Below are 19,518 nucleotides of genomic sequence, written 5' to 3'. Positions count from 1 at the left end.
CCATTGTATTTGATGTATATGTATGCTAAAAGAAACTGTAATAATTCTATTATCATATTATAAATTTAAATTTATGAACTAAAGAGTTCAATTGTCACCAAAAATAGAAAATAAAATAACATATGAAACAAGAAGTCTTCTAGTACCACACAAAATGCATAAGAAAAGAATTCATGAGAATTATAATGAGAAAGAAGTGCAATCATACTTCTTTAGTCTTTAGACATCAAGGGATGTGCATCTGATGATGATGAGGCAATACCATGATCATGGCTTGTCCATGAGTACTCAATGTCTGAAAACTCTACGTCCTTTGCTTCAGACACTATTGCTTCTTCTTCGAGCTCCATATCATTAGCTGGATGTGATTGGGACAGTACTAAACTTTCCAATTCCATAGCCACTTCTTTCATAGTTGGTCGCATTTGCCCCCTAACATTCAAGCATCTTCGTGCAAGCCTTGCAACTGCAATAACCTCGTCTTTTCTACCTTCCTCCAGAACCTGGGCGTCTAAAATGGCGTCAAGGTTGTCTGCTCCTATATATGCAAGAAAATGTGAAGCCAAGTTTCTTCTCATCTCCGTTCTCTCCATTGATATCGGTCGTTGCCCTGTTAGAAGTTCTAGAAGTACTACTCCAAAGCTGTAAACGTCGCTCTTTTCTGTATATTGACTTGTTTGGTAATACTCTGGATCTAAATACCCAAACGTCCCTTTCACTAGGGTAGTTAGATGAGTCTGGTCCGCTTCAGCAAGTTTGGAAATTCCAAAATCCGACACTTTGACAATGTACTTTTCATCCAGAAGGATATTAGTAGACTTGATGTCTCTGTGATAGATAGGTACAGAAGATGCAGAGTGTAAGTAAGCCAGTGCTCCCGCTACATCTGTGGCTATTTTCAAACGCATGTTCCATGTGAGCGGGAATTCGGGTTTTGGATCATGAATGAAATCGAAAAGAGTCCCATTTGGTAAGAACTCGTAGACAAGAAGAGGATCCTGAGTCGCGAGACAACACCCTAATAACTTGACCACGTTCTTGTGATTGATTTGCGACAGTATCAAGACCTCATTGATGAACTGCTCAAGTTGGTTCTCATCAACCTTGTTTAGTTTCTTGATTGCCACGATTGCGCCATCGGATAACATGCCTTTGTAGACAATGCCTTGCCCTCCTCGTCCGCAGATTCGGCTCTTGTTGAAGTGATCAGTGGCTTTCTCCAACTCTTTTGCAGTGAAAAGTTTGGTTCTTCCAAATGACCCCTCACCTGTTTGTTTTTGGAGGAGAAGAAGGTGTTTGAAGAGATCTTCTTTGCGCTTTCTATTCTTCCTCTTCTCAAACACCTTACGCATGTAAAAACATAGTAAAATAAGTAGTAGAAGTCCCAACGCAGAACCTAAACCTGTGACCATGGATATCAGCACACGGTTAAACAAATATACTAAGGGGTTGTTCGGTTTGAATGATTGAATATGTACGATGGATAATCATACGATAATTAGTCATAGCAACCGAACGTCACCTAATAAGATTAATCATTCTATCAATATAAAATTATCAATACAACGTCTTTGACATCTAAATGGACCACGTTCTGTATTACCTGTATAACTTTTGAAAACAAAATGACTACAAGCATATCATTCAACATATATTAATATTATAGCCAAACCAGTATAGTAATCGAATAATATCATTTCAAATTTAATATCTTACGATGATAACTATCCCTTAGTGGTATAACTACTCCTCCTTCCGTCCACCATTTATAATCCCATTTTGACTTTGTGAAAAGTTAGTGGAACGTGGACTTCATTTTTATATATTGATTTTATGATAAAACGTGAGTGTAATGAGTTAAGTGAATGATGGAGTCCATTTATTTAGAATGGAAAAAGATAAAGGGATTACCTATCAGGACAAATTTGATTGAGCTTGTGCAACCACTCCCACCCTTCTTTCCGTCACCATTATATCCACTATCACACGTACAACTAAAAGAGCCGGGAACATTCTTGCATTGCGCATGTGGAGCACATGGATTATCATCACATTCATTTATATCTGCACCACAAGGCTAGTCACTAGTCTATTGTAATTTGAAACAAGAAGCACATATATATATAAGATGTTTTATAAAATAAAAATCATTTTCTTAAAGCCAAATAAAGAAATTAGGTCACTTGCAAAACATAATTTAATAAGGTTGTTTAAAATAGCACAAAGCCTAGCCAGCCCAGCCCAGCCCAACTTAACTTAGCCCGCTTGGTAATATGGGCATGGGGCCTACTTTGTAAGTGTATAGTTTGGCCCAAAACAAGGATTTGTTAGTGTTTACTCCCTCCTCTCCCTATTAAATATAATGCGGATTTTAAGAAATTGTTTGACTTTGTTACTAACCTGTGCAGCCGGGGTAGAGGTATGGATTGCCGACATATCCATGTGAGCAGTTGCAAAGATATCCCTCAATGTCAGCACCAAAATCAACGCAATGAGAGTTAGCTTGACATGCATAAGTCGAGTTTCTGCGTGCTCGAGAGCAGTTACGGTCGCCGATCCTCCAATCCAGACTAACCACCTGCTGCCATTGATTTTTTTGGGAGAACGCTGCGGAGCTTTGCTGCAGGATGCTGGAATCATATGTGTAGGTAGGTTTGTTGATGATTCCCTTCTCCTTCACAAAGGCATAGCTACAAGGGAAAAGCCTCTTGCGATTCACGATTTTAGTCAGGTCAAACAAACCGATACTAAGGTACCAGGTACCTGTGAAGCAACACCATAAATCAGGGTTGGATACAAAAATCTTTTTATAGGGACTGTATATCTTTAATTTTGAATTTAAAATATTAAAACTACAATTTTCCTATGTTTTATTTTAACTTTTCATGATAAATTATACTCGTACGACTAGGGGCGGGTAGGTACGATATACCTTACTGAAACCACCATACTATAAATTCGGTATGTGAAAAAATCATAGCTTTACCTTACCAAAAATTTCGGTATACCTTATTTTCGGTATGACGAATTTCTATACCGATACTGTCGGTATACCTGACTTTCAACATTAATAAAAATAGATAATTTGAGTTTTTAGAATATTATTTATATTTTACGGTATATACCGAATTTTGGTATACAATGGTATATTAAAATTCATACCGATATATTATGGAAATATTTCGGTTAGGTATCTCATACTGTACCGAAATCACGGTATATCAAAATTTGGTATTTTTCAGTATTTTTTTGGTACGATAAGGCTGGTATTTCGGATTCCGTAGCCCTATATATGACTAGGAAAACATATTAAATCTTAATCACTATAAAAAATATATTAAATCCTAACAACTAAACATTAAATCATAAAATAAGCTAAATAATTATATGGATAGATTATCAGCACTTCTAGAATAAAGAAAAATTCTATCACTAGGCGCCTACTAAAGTCTTAATAAGAATTTAATAAAATTGTGTTAAGTAGATTAAGTAAATGAGATAAAATAAGTGAGATCGGACATTTTATTGTTTGTTTTGCCAGAAAAGGAATGTGACAGGTCGAAATGGAATATGATTCAGTATCGAGGATCAATCACCTTTGGCCATGGGTACCCGGCAACAGCCCTCGCCGACGGAGTTGCTGTCATCGTTGTTCGGGCAAACTCCGACAGCAGACCTATTACCTGAACAGAAGCCTACGCAGGCATCGAGGTGTCCTGGGTCCAAGAAGGATTCTTGGCCCCGAAATGTAATGGTCTCCCCAAAGTCATCGCAGCCAACGGCAATCAGCCAGTTGTTTTCCGACAACGTATATTGGGTCTTCGACAAGTTAATCCCCCTCCGATATCTCCACGTTCCGTTGCCTGATGCTAGATTATAGCAAACTCCATAAAGCAGGTACGGGTACCGGATCCGGATCCGGCTCGGGTCATCACTTCTTATCTCAACCACTTCTAAGTTAACTCTACTGGCGTTGAGACTGAGGTAGGGTTTGGGAGGGGTGGTGGAGGTGTTGCAAGTGATGTTAAACGATGGCTCGAGCGAGCAACGCGGCCCGATTCCGAAGGGATATGGAATTGTTACATTCCCACATCGGGCGGGGCAGCCAGGTTTATGGTATGGGATAGGAGATGAAGGTAGTGGACGAAGAAGAGCAAAGAAGAAGAAAATTAAGTGAAGATATATCATTTGCATTTGAATGCCTTTGCCAAGAGTAGTAGTATGCTAATTCCTTTGTGTATATAAGAATTATATAAATGTCAAACATCATTATAATAGTCAAGAAACAACATCTATCATCCTTTTTTCTCGGGACAAATATTAATAAATATATGGAAATGAGTCTCGTTTGTATATTTTAATTTTATAATATATTAATAGTATAATAATTTAAGTGGAGTTTACTTACATTATATAGTGGAAATGAAATGAGAGCGAACAAAAAATGGCAAAATAGACCCCTATTATCGAACGTGTGGAGTAATTTGTATCAAATACTACCTTTATAATGACCATGCAAATTTATTTATATAAATATCCGCAATTATGATTTCGTTAGAGTACTCAATAAATTACATTTAGTTTGATATATAATGTGTAAGAACAATTTAAAATTGAGAAAATTATATAAAATTAAATTTGTTTTAGGTGAGAGAAAATGATTTTGTGATTTGAGAAACAATTGACAACAAATGAATTAATAAAATTATTTTTTATTAAAATTATTAAAATATTGATTTAGAATAAAAAGTTTTTGATATACTTCATTCGTCACACAAGAGTATGCACTCATTTATTTTTAGTTCGTTCCATAAGAATATGCATAATTAAATGAAGTCCACACATCGAGTGCTTTCGCATTCCAAAACGTGTGGGGCAAAGAGAGGAGAGAGAGTGAACAAACACGTGGACATAATACCAAATGTGTCATATGTTAGGACAATTCCATAACGACTATTCCAAATGTGTCAAATTATAGGACTATTCAATGATAACTTTCAACAATATTTTGTGCCATAAACACATCTTTCTTCTATTATCTTTTTATCACTTTGTTTCTATTAATTCCCAAAAAAACATTTGGGAGGTTTTGTGTGAGAGCTATGGAGACATGGAATTAAACCAAGCTTAGCAGAAACAATTTTGCTTGAGCTTTGTTCACTTGTTTGTCGACCGAAAATTGCAAGTGCTTAATTGAAGCCGAACGAATTTTCTAATATCAATTTTTACATGTATATTTAAGAGAGTAATTAATTTTTAAAATATATTAACTCTTTCCTAATATATGCTCGTTTTTCTTTTTCGGACGAAATTACAAGACCTTAAATTAAAATGGCTCAATGCTAGTGAGGCACTTGGATTTGTTGTGGGCTTAGGAATATAGACCTAAAAATGTATTCTAGAAATTTGAAAAGAACTAAAATCCTAAAAAATTATTAATGGGCTAAAAATAGCCTAAAACGAATTTGGGCTCTTTTCTTAGTGCAACAATAATAATAAGAAAGAAATGAAGCCATACCCCTTTAGTCTTTAGACATCAAGGGATGTGCATCCGATGATGATGTGGAAATACAATGATCATGGCTTGTCCATGAGTACTCCATGTCCTTTGCTTCAGACACTATTGCTTCTTCTTCGAGCTCCATATCATTAGCTGGATGTGTTTGGGACATTACTAAACTTTCTTCTTTCATAGTTGGTCGCATTTGCCCCCTAACATTCAAGCATCTTCGTGCAAGCCTTGCAACTGCAATAACCTCGTCTTTTCTACCTTCCTCCAGAACCTGGGCGTCTAAAATGGCGTCAAGGTTGTCTGCTCCTATATATGCAAGAAAATGTGAAGCCAAGTTTCTTCTCATCTCCGTTCTCTCCATTGATATCGGTCGTTGCCCTGTTAGAAGTTCTAGAAGTACTACTCCAAAGCTGTAAACGTCGCTCTTTTCTGTATATTGACTTGTTTGGTAATACTCTGGATCTAAATACCCAAACGTCCCTTTCACTAGGGTAGTTAGATGAGTCTGGTCCACTTCAACAAGTTTGGAAATTCCAAAATCCGACACTTTGACAATGTATTTTTCATCCAGAAGGATATTAGTAGACTTGATGTCTCTGTGATAGATAGGTACAGAAGATGCAGAGTGTAAGTAAGCCAGTGCTCCCGATACATCTGTGGCTATTTTCAATCGTATGTTCCATGTGAGCGGGAATTCAGGCTTAGGATCATGAATGAAATCGAAAAGCGTCCCATTTGGTAAGAACTCGTAGACAAGAAGAGGATCCTTAGTCGCGAGACAACACCCTAACAACTTGACCACGTTCTTGTGATTGATTTGCGACAGTATCAAGACCTCATTGATGAACTGCTCAAGTTGGTTCTCATCAACCTTGTTTAGTTTCTTGATTGCCACGATTGTGCCATCGGATAACATGCCTTTGTAGACAATGCCTTGCCCTCCTCGTCCGCAGATGCGGCTCTTGTTGAAGTGATCGGTGGCTTTCTCCAACTCTTTTGCAGTGAAAAGTTTGGTTCTTCCAAATGACCCCTCACCTGTTTGTTTTTGGAGGAGGAGAAGGTGTTTGAAGAGATCTTCTTTGCGCTTTCTATTCTTCCTCTTTTCAAACACCTTACGCAGCCAAAAACACAGTAAAAGAAGTTGTAGAAGTCCCAACGCAGAACCTAAACCTGTGACCATGGATATCAGCACACGGTTACACAGTATACTAAGGGGTTGTTCGGTTTGAATGATGGAATATGTATTATTTTTGGTTCATTCTCAAAACTTAATGTTAAAAGGATAATCATACGATAATCATTCTATCAACATAAAATTATCAATACAACGTCTTTGGCATCTAACTGGACCACATTCTATATTACCTCTGTATAGCTTTTGAAAACAAAATGACTATAAGCATATCATTCAACATATATCAATAATAGCCAAACCAGTATAGTATTAGTAATCAAATAATATCATTTCAAATTTAATATCTTAGTGGTATAACTAGTACCAAATATAGTCCGTTAAGTCTTAAAACAAACAAACGGCGAAGATCAAATCTCAGGTGATGTCAATGGGGTATTATTGAGAATTGAATTGTGGATATGTTGAATAGAATAGGAGAAGGGGTTACCTATTAGGACAAATTTGATAGTGTTTGTGCAACCACTTTCACCCTTCTTTCCATCACCATTATATCCACTATCACACGTACAACTAAAAGAGCCGGGAACATTCTTGCATTGCGAATGTGGACCACATGGATTATCATCACATTCATTTATATCTGCACCACAAGGCTGGTCACTAGTCTTTTGTCATTTGATACACTAGTTAGAGGCTAAAATCTAGGGATGTTAATCGGGTCAGCCCACCGAGTTTCGGGCTGTGCTAGGCTAATCGAGTTGTGATTTTATCGTGTTATACTACTAACCTGTGCAGCCTTGGTAGAGGTATGGATTGCCGGTATATCCTTGCGAGCAGTTGCAAAGGTATCCGCTCGTCTCGGCACAAAAATCAACACAATGAGAGTTAGCTTGACATGCATAAGTCGAGTTCAGGCGTGCTCGAGAGCAGTTCTGGTCGCCGATCCTCCAATCCAGACTAACCACCTGCGGCCATTGACTTTTTTTGGAGGTTTGCTGTTGCCGCAGGATGCTGAGATCATACTCGTAGGCAGGTTTCTTGATGCTTCCCTTCTCCTTCACAAAGCCATAGCTGCAAGGGAATAACCTTGTACGGTTCACGATTTTAGTCAGGTCATCTAAACCCATATAAAGGAACCAGGTACCTGTGAAGCAACACCTTAAATTAGGGCACATGTATTTTTAATTTTGAATTTAAAATATTGAAACTAGAATTTTCCTATGTTTTATTTTAACTTTTCATGATAAATTATACTCCCCTCCGTCTCCTAAAAACTGATAGTTTTGCCATTGAGGTGGGTGTAATTCTCTATTAACAATTCGTCAATCACTTTACCAAGTATGCATTAACACCGTGCCGTTTCAAAATGGGTCTATTTTAAAAGGATGTAAGGGAGTATAAAATATCCAAGATCTAGTGAATTATTGAAGTGAATAAAAAAGAGCCCTGAGAAATTGTTGGTCTTAATAAGAAATTAGTAAAAAAATTATATTAAGTACCCCTCCGTCCACGAATAACTGAACCCGTTTAACTTGACTCGGGTTTTAAGAATTATAGTGGAAAGTAGATTGAAAAAGTTAGTAGAACGTGAGACCTACTAGTTTTATAATAAAATGTGAGTGGATAAATTAATGAATATGAGGTCCACTACGAAAAATAAGAAAAAGTAAGTGGTGTCAATTGATTATGGACATAGGGGAGCAGGTTAAATGAGATGAAATTAGACGTTTAATTGCTTGTTTTGCCATAAAAGGAATGTGACAGGTCGAAATGGAATACGACGCAATCAATCACCTTTGGCAATGGGTACCCGGCAACAGCCCTCGCCGACGGAATTGCTGTCGTCGTTGTTCGGGCAGACGCCGACAGTAGACCTATTTCTTGAACAGAAGCCAACGCAGGCATCGAGGTAGTATTCTTGGCCCCGATTTGTAGTCACCGCCGGAAAGTCATCGCAGCCAATGGTAGTCAGCCAGTTGTTTTCCGACAACGTATATTGGGTCTCCGACAAATCAATGTAGTTCTCCTCCCTCCACGTTTTGTTGCCTGAGGTTAGATTATAGCAAACTCCATAAATCAGGTAGGGGTACCGGATCCGGATCCGGGTCGGGTTATCAGCTCTTATCTCAACCACTTCTAAATTATATTTTTTGATGTTGAGATAGGGTTTTGGAGGGGTGGTGGAGGTGTTGCAAGTGATGTTAAACGAGTACCCGAGCGAGCAACCCGACCCGACTCCGAAGGGATATGGAATTGTTACATTCCCACAACGATCAGGGCAATTTGGTTTATGGTATGGGCTAGGAGATGAAGGTAGTGGACGAAGAAGAGCAAAGAAGAAGAAAATCAAGTGAAGATATATCATTTGCATTTGATTGTCTTTGCCAAGAATTGTAGTATGCTAATTCCTTTGTGTATATAAGAATTAGTATATAAATGTCAACATCATTATAATAGACAAGAAACATCAAATATTAGTGATAAATATATGTCGAAAAAAGTTAATAGATATGAGTCTCATTTGTATATTTTAATTTTATAATAAAATAGTAGTACTATAATTTAATGGAGTTTACTGATAGGGACCTGGTATTCTATTTTATTCCGGAAGGGAGCTGTCAGTTTATTTATTTAGTTTATTTATGTTTTAGTATTATTTAGTTGTTATGATTTTATTTACTTTCCATAGTGGTTAGAATTTGATTTGCTTTCCTAATTTATAGGAGATCTTTTTGTATCACACATATTATAAATATAAATATGTGTGGAGTCTTTTATTATTATTATCAAGCAGAATGAATTATATTAATATTTATCATTCTCTCCGGTTCTCCCTCTTGGAGAAACTGATTTCTCTACCATTAGCGCCTCTTTCTCTCAAACTACTCCTTTGATAGGCAAAAGCCTATCATTTACTTACATTTTATAGTGAAAATGAACTGAGAGTGAACGAAAAATGGCAAAATAGACCCCTATTATCGGACGTGTGGAGTAATTTGTATCGAATATTACCTTTATAATGGCCATGCAAATTTTTTTATATAAATATCCGCAATTATGATTTCGTTAGAGTACTCATAAAATTACATGTAGTTTGATATATAATTTGTGTAAGAACAATTTAAAATTGAGAAAATTATATAAAATTAAATTTATTTTAGGTGAGAGAAAAATGATTTTGTGATTTGAGAAACAATTGACAACAAACGAATTAATAAAATTATTTTTTATTAAAATTATTAAAATATCAATTTAGCAAAAAAAAGTTATCAATGTAGTTCCTTCTTCTCATAAAAATATATACTATTTTTTTAGTTCGTCCCAAAAGAATATGGATAACTAAATGAAGTCCACACATCGAGTGCTTTCAAATTCCAAAACGTGTGGGGCAAAGAGACGAGAGTGAGTGAACAAACACGTAGACATAATACCAAATGTGTCATATGTTAGGACAATTCCATAACGACTATTCCAAATGTGTCCAATTGTAGGGCTATTCAATGATAACTATCAACAATATTTTGTGCCATAAACACATCTTTCTTCTATTATCTTTTTATCACTTTGTTTCTATTAATTCCCAAAAAAACATTTGGGAGGTTTTTGTGTGAGAGCTATGGAGAGATGGAATTGAACCAAGCTGAGTGGAAACAATTTTGCTTGAGCTTGGTACGCTTGTTTGTCGAGCGAATTAATTCAAGCCGAACGAATTTTCTAATTACTATTTTTATATGTATATTTAAGAGAGCAATTAATTTTTAAAATATATTAACCCATTCTTAATATATGCTCCATTTTCTTTTTTCCGGACGAAAATAAAGGACATTATTTAACACAGAAATTAAGATGGCTCAATGCTAGTGAGAGCAATGAAGAGTTGAAATTGAACTAAGTCTGAGCAGAACCGGTTGTGCTCAAGCTTGGTTTCTTTACTTGTCAATTTTTACATGTATATTTAAGAGAGTAATTATTTTTCTTTTCGGACGAAATTAAAATGGCTCAATACTAGTGAGGCACTTGGATTTGTTGTGGGCTTAGGAATATAGACCTAAAAATGTATTCTGGAAATTTGAAAAGAACTAAAATCCTACAGAATAACAATTCCAAAATATACAAATCATTAATGGGCTGAAAATGGCCTAAAACGAAATTGGGCTCAGAAGCCCATAGAATTCCACCGGGAGCACTGTTAGTACCATGTGACTTTTTGTCACCAAAGACTCCATCTACCAAGAATCCCATTCAGGCAAAATATCGAACAGGTTGACTGCGCCGACGAAAAACCTACATTTTACATATATATGTACGAGTGTATTAATGATGTAAGGATGAAAACAGAGCGTACCACTGTTGTTGAGATGTGAGGTAAATAGCATCAGAGAAGAAGAATTTTGACCGATTTTCACTTGTTTGATGAAATGCCTGAGTGATTCTGTATTTAAGGCACAATATCATTGCTGCAAATATTCACTTATACAAGAAATTATTTCACAATGCTTCAAAAGTTTATCTTCATTTCCATACTATACTCTTTCATTTTCACTACTCATTCATATAATAAAAATGTCTTCACCATCAGAAAAGTTTGTTGCTTCAACTCAAGAATGAGTTGATCTTCAATTCTTCCATTTCAACAAAATTGGTGCATTGGCCTCAAAGTGATGAGTGGTATGGTGTTGAATGCGATGGTGCAGGAAACGTCGTGAGCCTGCAGCTCGACCATGAGGCTATCTCCGGTGGAATTGGGGACTCGTCGAGTCTGTTCAAACTAATGCATCTGCAGAAGCTAAATCTGGCCTACAATAAGTTCAACTTGTCTCCTATTCCAAAAGGTATTCACAATTTGACCTATTTGATACTCTTGAATTTGTCATTTGCTGGTTTTGGTGGACAGGTTCCCGTGGAGCTTTCCTTCATGAGGAGACTAGTCAGTCTCGACATATCCAACGACGACAAAACCCTAAAGCTCGAATATCCAAATTTGGAGATGGTTGTACGAAACCTAACCGGGCTTAGGGAGCTCTACCTTGATGGTCTCAATGTGACTTCCTCTCATGAGAGGAAAAAATGGAGCCACATTATATCATCACATTTACCCGACCTCACCGGGTTGAGCTTGCGCGATTGTGGCTTGTCTGGCCATTTGGCTAAGTCCTTTTCACAACTCCATTCCCTTTCCATTCTCCGGCTAGATGGCAATGATCTATCAACCGTGGTTCTTGACTCGTTCGCCAATTTCTCGAGTTTGACCACCTTGACTCTTGCTTATTCCAATTTGAAGGGCTCCTTTCCTAGTACCATCTTCCATATACCTACTTTGGAAATTCTTGATTTATCCTTTAATGCACTACTTAGTGGAAGCATTCCTCCGTTTACTCGGAACGGATCGCTTAATACTATAGTGCTGAGGTTCACCAACTTCTTCGGGTCGATTCCAAGCTCAATTAGCAAGCTCAAACCTTTGTCTTACGTGGACCTAGTTAAGTGTCGATTCTCGGGTTCAATACCATCCACCTTTGCTAACCTTACCGAACTAAGGCATGTCGACTTGTCGTATAACTTCCTCTCAGGATCACTCTCTTCCACATTGTTTCATAGTCTCTCCAAACTTGTTGCTTTAGATTTGAGTTGTAATCAACTTGAAGGGCCTATTCCTGACTCTCTCTTCCAACTTCAGAGTCTTGAATTCTGTTAAGGACCTAAATCCTTAACGTCGATTTCCACACAAAATCAAGAAACGAGATGTCGTCGTTGTCGAGCGCCCAATGTTGGGTCGTGACTTGGACGGCAAAAAGGGGCAGCTGAGCGCGAGATCAGCCTCGTCGGCAGCCTTAGGAGATGTTTCTTGTTTGCTACTCAATTGAGCCAAAATAACGATAGTTTCATATATTAATTGAATGAATAAAAAAGATAACAGTCTATCCTATTTATAATGCTACTGACTTAATGAACAAGAAAACAAAGATATAGAAAAAGATATGCTAAATCCCTATAATATCTAAACTAAATAATAATAATAAAGGTTCGTATCAACTCCCCCACGGTTAAAATCCACCTTGTCCTCAAGGTGGGAACCATGAAGCAAAAAGGAGAGTTGAAAGCAGAAGCTTCGGCGAGGCAACTCCTCCTGGATCAAACACACACCGAACAGATGAACGTCTCCCTTCTTCACTTCCATAAAAAATCAACAAAGGAGACCCAACTTTGTCCGAAAAATTCCTTGCCAAATCGAAAAGCTTGTCCATGCCTCCCAGAATGCCCAAGCATGGCATGTCATTACTCGGAGGGATCAACCTTGCATCTTTGTCGAGCGATGTTGATCGATGATTCATACTTGGAACATCACCGACATTCAAATCCACATAGACACAAGCAATTACGGGCAAATCGGTGTAAGCACCATCTCCTTTCTTGCCCCAACAATTTCCAACAACATTTTTGGATGACACTTGAACAACATTGAGTGAGGCGATTATCTTCTCCACTTCACCAATAGAACCATCCTCCTCTTTATCTTCTAGCAATGTCTCCTCATTTTCACCAATCTTCTCATCATACACCCCAACGAGCACTTGCGGTGGCTCACTGTCGTTCTTGACAATCCCTTTGTTCTTGAGGAACTCTCCAGGGGACTCATTGTTTTGAACATCAAGAGGAGCGCCATCATTGTGAACATCGGTAATGCCATGGGGAACATCATCACCGAATACTATCGTGGGAGTATTATCAGTTTTCTCTTCGACTAAATTCTCATCTTGAATGTTCTCCTCAAACTCCTCCCCATTATCCGCATAACAGAGAATGCGTTGTTTACACACATGTTTCATCATCCATTTCTCGGGACAATGCCAGCAGAGACCCAACCTGGACCGTTCTGACTTCTCCGCCTGGGAGACTCGTATTAGCGGCAGGCGTGGCTGCTCCGGAGTTTGACTGGTCATACGTGCGGGCTGACTGTACAGGTCCCGCGTTGGCTTTTCGATGGAGTAGCGGGGCTGGTGGGAGGCGGGCTGGACTCGCGCTCTCACCTCCTCCTGAGGGCAAGGTCGGTCCCCGCACGTCTTCGAGCGTCGAGGCCGGTCAACGGTCGGGTAACCGCGGTCCTCCTGTTGAGCCGGTGGGTCCCAGCACGTTGGGCGGTGCCGCTGTGTTGGGGTTGGCAGGTAGCGATCAAACCCTAATTGGGTCTGATGATCTCCGCGATCAGATAAGTGGCCACCCTTCTCGACGTAGCCACCGCGGTGTCGGGGCCAAGCGTCTTGCGCGCGATCGCGGTACCCGATGGGCTGGTATCTCGGCCGTGGGCGACGATCAGGTGGAGCCAAGTGGTGTGAGACGTAGGGTGATTCTGGATCAGGCCACGACGGAGGACGGAGTACTTCCACCCGGCTGCTCGGAGGGCCCCAACTGGTTACACGGCGAGGTTGGGCCGGATGGTAGGGACGGAATGGCTATGTGGCCTGAGGGAAGTCGTATTGACGACGACGATAGCCGGCGTAGTCGTATGACATGTTGACGGACTGAATCGTGGTTGCGGTAGAAATGGTAGTGGTTTATTTGGGGATATGGATGAACGCAGACGGAGGATGCTGAGCTCTCAATGAAAGCACCAGTTGTTAAGGACCGTCTTCCTTAACGTCGATTTCCACACAAAATCAAGAAACGAGATGTCGTCGTTGTCGAGCGCCCAACGTTGGGTCGTGACTTGGACGGCAAAAAGGGGCAGCTGAGCGCGAGATCAGCCTCGTCGGCAGCCTTAGGAGATGTTTCTTGTTTGCTACTCAATTGAGCCAAAATAACGATAGTTTCATATATTAATTGAATGAATAAAAAAGATAACAGTCTATCCTATTTATAATGCTACTGACTTAATGAACAAGAAAACAAAGATATAGAAAAAGATATGCTAAATCCCTATAATATCTAAACTAAATAATAATAATAAAGGTTCGTATCAAATTCCTATTGCTTTCTAAAAACATGTTCAATGGCGCTTTTCAACTAGAAAAGATTCAAAATCTTGTCAATTCCATGTGGGGTATATAGACTAAATGGGCTCTCCTCTCTCTATCCTAACAGGCTAGTCTTTTGGGTACTTGAAAACACCATGATTCTTCGTGTTACAGCTGGCCGCGTCTTCAAGTTATAGATATATCTTCAAATCATTTCAATGGAAGTCTGGAGTCAATAAACTTCTCTTTCAATGGAAGTCTGGAGTCAATAAACTTCTCTAGTTGGAGGGCGATGTTTACAAGGATTTGGCCCAACGAGTGGGGTGAAATTGATGTTGAAAGAGGTAGAGGAGCAGTTTGTTAAGATTTGGTATGAATTTAATGTCATTGATTTCTCTTGCAATAGTTTCCAAGGCGGGATACCGAATGCACTTGGTGATCTTAACTCGCTTCATGTCCTCAACTTCTCCCAAAACGCGTTGAATGGTGGAATCCCAAAGTTATTTGGCAAGATGAGCAAGCTCGAATCACTCGACCTCTCCATAAATCAATTGTCGGGATCAATTCCTCGGGAGGTTGCAGAACTCACATTCCTTTCATTCTTGAATCTGTCATACAATAAACTCGATGGAGAGATTCCAAACGGTCGATAGTTACAAACATTTTAGATTAGTTTTTCAGATTTTTCATTTTAGATTATACTTTTACTTATTATATGTGGACATTTCATATATGGATAGAGACATAGAGTTTCCTTTGCATCAACCAAAACTCAAAATCAAAATATATACAGTGTTATAATAGCCAAAAAAAAGGTCAATCCTTTCAAACTAGATTGATTTTACACATTACACCTAAACAAGCATCGAACCTACCAAGAAGAATGCAGAGAATGAAACCAGAATACGACAAATCTGAGATCTATTCCGTCGCTAATAAACCCATTCTTGAAATGACAATCGATGTCTTTAGTTAATATCTCGCATTCAGGCAAATCGTCGAACACTTCGAGTGCAGTGGCTAGTTACCCATAAACATACAGTTGCACGAGCGAGGTCGGGATGTACGGGTCTAAATAGAAGCCCAATTTGATTATCATGGAGTGAAGCGCAAGATTTTAGCAGAGAACCAAAATTAATCTTGAACGAGACCACAAGTGTTTGTAAGCTGTTCGAAGATATTTCTGAAAGAGATTGGTTTTAGTGAGTTTGCATGTTGCGCTTTTGTATTATATTGAAAAGCTACTTATTATCACATTATAAATATAAATCGAAATCAAATTTTGGAAATTGCAACAATTATGACAAAATATACTCGTTTGAATTAGTAAAATCAATTAAAAATAACAAATCAAAAACCATATTCAAAGAACCGCCGGAAAAAGTTCCATCATTCTTCCAATCATTTCTCCAAGCCATTATCAGCACAAATTTTCCTCAACAAATCTCTATATTTAGCCAAAACTAACTCTCTTGCCTTCGTTTCATCATCCATCCATTCGATCGAGAGAGAGGAAATACCAAATACGGCGGATAAGAAATCGGCTGATTGTTTGATTTTGTTATGTGTATTGGCAATGATTTTAGCGTGCAAAAGCGATAATCCGAACGATCCGCAGCCGGTGCCGGGAAAGCGGCCGGTTTGGACCTTGTCGAACTGCCTCGAGCAGTGCACGCCGGTGTGTCTCCGAATCGACGCCGCCACGGAGGCCACCTGCTTGTAAATCTCCGAGAGGAATGAGTATTCATAGTTCCCGTTTGTATCCGATATGAGAGAGTTCTTCTTCATTGTATCCATAGTTGATCATCAATGAATTCCTTCTCATTTTGTCCGTGGACGTAGGCTTACACCGAACCACGTAAATCCCTTGTGTTCTTGAATCGTTTTGATCTTGCTCCAATCTTGATTTCTACAAAAAAAATCAGACCAGTAAATGAACTATCAAGCTCTAGATGAGGAAATTGAGCATAGCACATTCAGTTTTACTCATCTAAAACCTTAATCATGTATCTGTGTGTAGATTGGTTGACAAAATTATATAACTATGTATGATTATAATATACATGTCAGCTTGAGAATCTTGAGATGTACTATATATTTTTTTCCCTTTATTGTGAAGAAAGAACGGGGGACCTACGTAGAATTGATTTTCACATAAATCAATGAAATAAATATTTTTTTTTTCAATTAATTTTAACTTCAGTTAGGTGATTTGCTTTACTTACTACAACCACCAGATTCCATTTAAAATTAAATAAATACTCGATTAAGATGATTCATATGAAAGAGAGCACAAAATCATTACAAAAAAATAGAAAATTTAATTTGAATTATGTTATCTTATGACACATTTTAGAGAAATTCAATAATTCTCGTGTTACTATCATATGAAATAATCAAACTTAATAAGAGAGAAGATTATGGGTTCATTGGGGGGATTGAAATTGCAACTTTGTAATTTTGATTTTATATGAGATAAATATGTGTGTTAGTTAGGATTGATAATATTATATAGTATTAAACATCATTGTATTGGTGGCTTTAAATATTCGTAATCGTATAGAAATGGATGAACAAAATCTACAACGTATTTTGAAATTTTAAAAAGTGTAAATAACTCGAAAATTTTGGGTTTATCTAGAAAAATAGCAATTAGGATATGGATTATTTGACTAAACTAAAAAAAGTCGTTATTTAATTAATTTGATGCTGACAAGGCTCCACTGTCGAGCATATAACCGACACAAAATAAATTAATCTACTAATTTATTTAATTGTATTAACTTTTGTTGGAGTTGGATTGACTTTGAGTTGGAACAAAAAGACAAATATTTTCTCCTCATTACATGTTATTCTAGCTAAAATTAAGAAGGGTTAATAATAGTATTTTATATCTACATATTCCATATGTGAAATAACTAAAAAGGGTGAGAAAATTTTAAAACTAAAGACTTACATCAATGGGAATGATAAAATCAGTACTATCACTATTTTTTTGTAATTTATGAAATACTATTCGAATATAAAAAGAAATACTCCCCATATAAAAATAAATCCTTAAAGAATATACTTGGTGTGAAAGAGCGGGAGGGTCAATATCAAGAATTACAAGAAAATCTTTGAGTTTGAATTGGTAATTACATCATGCGATGAAGTCATTGCTTAGCTACCATATGCCAATAAAAATCAAACAAATTAAATGAAATATCTTTCTGTCCTCCATTATTAAAGTTACAACTAACTCCCACCAAAGTGATGTGATACAACTATATATTAGTGGTAAATTAATTCAAGTGTAAATAAACAGTCATCATATGTTAATTAATGGGGGGTAAAGTAACAATACCTTGAACCATTTGTAGTGTAAAAATAATATGTTGAATGGTTAGCTTTTACTTGTTGAGAAACTATTAATCACTATTTTTGTCTACTTAAAACTAAATATGAAAAACACATAATAAGAGAAAAGTTTATACAAATCTTTATTTTTTTAAAATATAAGCAAATATAAAATAATTATAATAAAAGGAAAAAGGAAAAGGAAAAAGTAGTAATTTTTGTTTTACTCAATAAGTACAGGCGTGGCACTTCTTTTTTATATTCTTTTGCCTTAAAGAAAAAGATACTTTGACTCTACGGCACAAAAATATAAAGAAAATATTATTAATTAATTAAAGACAATGAAACCTACTTTCCACGAAATATCAAGTATTATTGAGAAAAGGAAAATATATTTATATGCAGTAAAGTGTGAAATAGTGTTTGATTTTTCTTGTCTCGTTTTTATTTTAACTTTAATAGGAGTACATGTGATATGTGTAATGTGTGTATCTTATAACATAATCCAATATTATGAAATACTATTAGTTACTACTAGTTTATCTATCTAAATAATGGATTACTATCTTCGTATATCAGTGAAATAGATAAATATTTTGCTTTGTTATCACTACTAAAGAAATGAACATTTAAATCGTCGAAATTAGGGCTGGGTATTCGGTTTGTCGGTTCCCGGTTAACCAAGAACCGGACCGAAAATATCGGTTTTCGGTTAACCGAGAACCGAGAACGTCGGTCACGGTTCGGTCTCGGTTAGGAGACCCGCTTTGACGTCGGTTATCAATAAACCGACTACCGAACCGAAAACCGATTAAGCCCAAAGGCCATGAGCCACTTATATTTTGGACTCATATTTATATGGGCCACTAGCCACATATATTTAAGCCCAAAAGCCATGATTTAATTCAGTAAGGAAGAGGCTTATCTTTTATAACAATGTTTTGTATTCTTGTTATGTTGTAAAAGTCGATGTGGGATAATCTTAAGATACATAAGTGATTTTGTGGGTTTATATCATTTTCTTAAATTATGTTTTTAGTAAGGAGGGCCACAAACAAGTATACCACCTGACGTATTCCAACCAACATTAGGCAACATATATTTCCACTTCCTCAACCGGATTGCTGCACAGATGATATATTCTTCACATCTGAGATCAATTGTTTACATGCAACATATATATTTTTTTAGATAAAATTGTGTGATAAAAAAACAACGTATGCTGGAGGCAGCTTGACTGCAGCCTTGTTGGTTATCCATATACCTGGAATCAACTCTTATACACAACTCTTAACAGAGTTTATGGCTTTCCTTTCTGATGATTTGAGATCCCTCAGCTTGTTTAGTAAAGTAACAACAATTCTATGTGATATATAATCATGATAATAATGATAATATAGACTGACAAACATACAAAAATACATAATCATGCAAATGTTTAATCAAAAGAGCTTCATAACAATTCTGATTGTGCTTAAATGCCTTGGGAAAATGGTTGCGAGGGTGCTCCCAGACACATGAGAGCTGAAGTGAAGGATAGAATCTATCCATGCTTCAATTTGATACTTATAACCCACACA

At 37.2% G+C, this 19,518-nt stretch overlaps 1 protein-coding gene and 1 pseudogene across 1 annotated transcript; one reads left to right on the top strand and one right to left on the bottom strand.

The window, feature by feature from the left end:
- Positions 1–36: 36 nt before the first annotated feature.
- Positions 37–9,103, bottom strand: LOC121764531. The gene is made up of 9 exons (XM_042160540.1): positions 8,442–9,103; positions 7,435–7,791; positions 7,135–7,287; positions 5,536–6,682; positions 5,355–5,385; positions 3,597–4,224; positions 2,401–2,763; positions 1,912–2,064; positions 37–1,402 (listed from the first exon to the last, which is right to left on the bottom strand). Exons 1-9 carry the CDS (start codon positions 9,016–9,018, stop codon positions 213–215), a joined length of 4,599 nt encoding a protein of 1,532 aa, XP_042016474.1. The 5' UTR covers positions 9,019–9,103; the 3' UTR covers positions 37–212.
- Positions 9,104–11,140: 2,037 nt separating this feature from the next.
- LOC121764530 lies at positions 11,141–15,267 on the top strand (annotated as a pseudogene).
- The last annotated feature ends 4,251 nt before the right edge of the window (positions 15,268–19,518 follow it).

Source organism: Salvia splendens, chromosome 14, assembly GCF_004379255.2.
Source record: "Salvia splendens isolate huo1 chromosome 14, SspV2, whole genome shotgun sequence".
Classification (NCBI taxonomy): domain Eukaryota; kingdom Viridiplantae; phylum Streptophyta; class Magnoliopsida; order Lamiales; family Lamiaceae; genus Salvia; species Salvia splendens.
The sequence above is the reverse complement of the archived record's forward strand: the minus strand, read 5'-3'. Positions and strand labels throughout refer to the sequence as shown.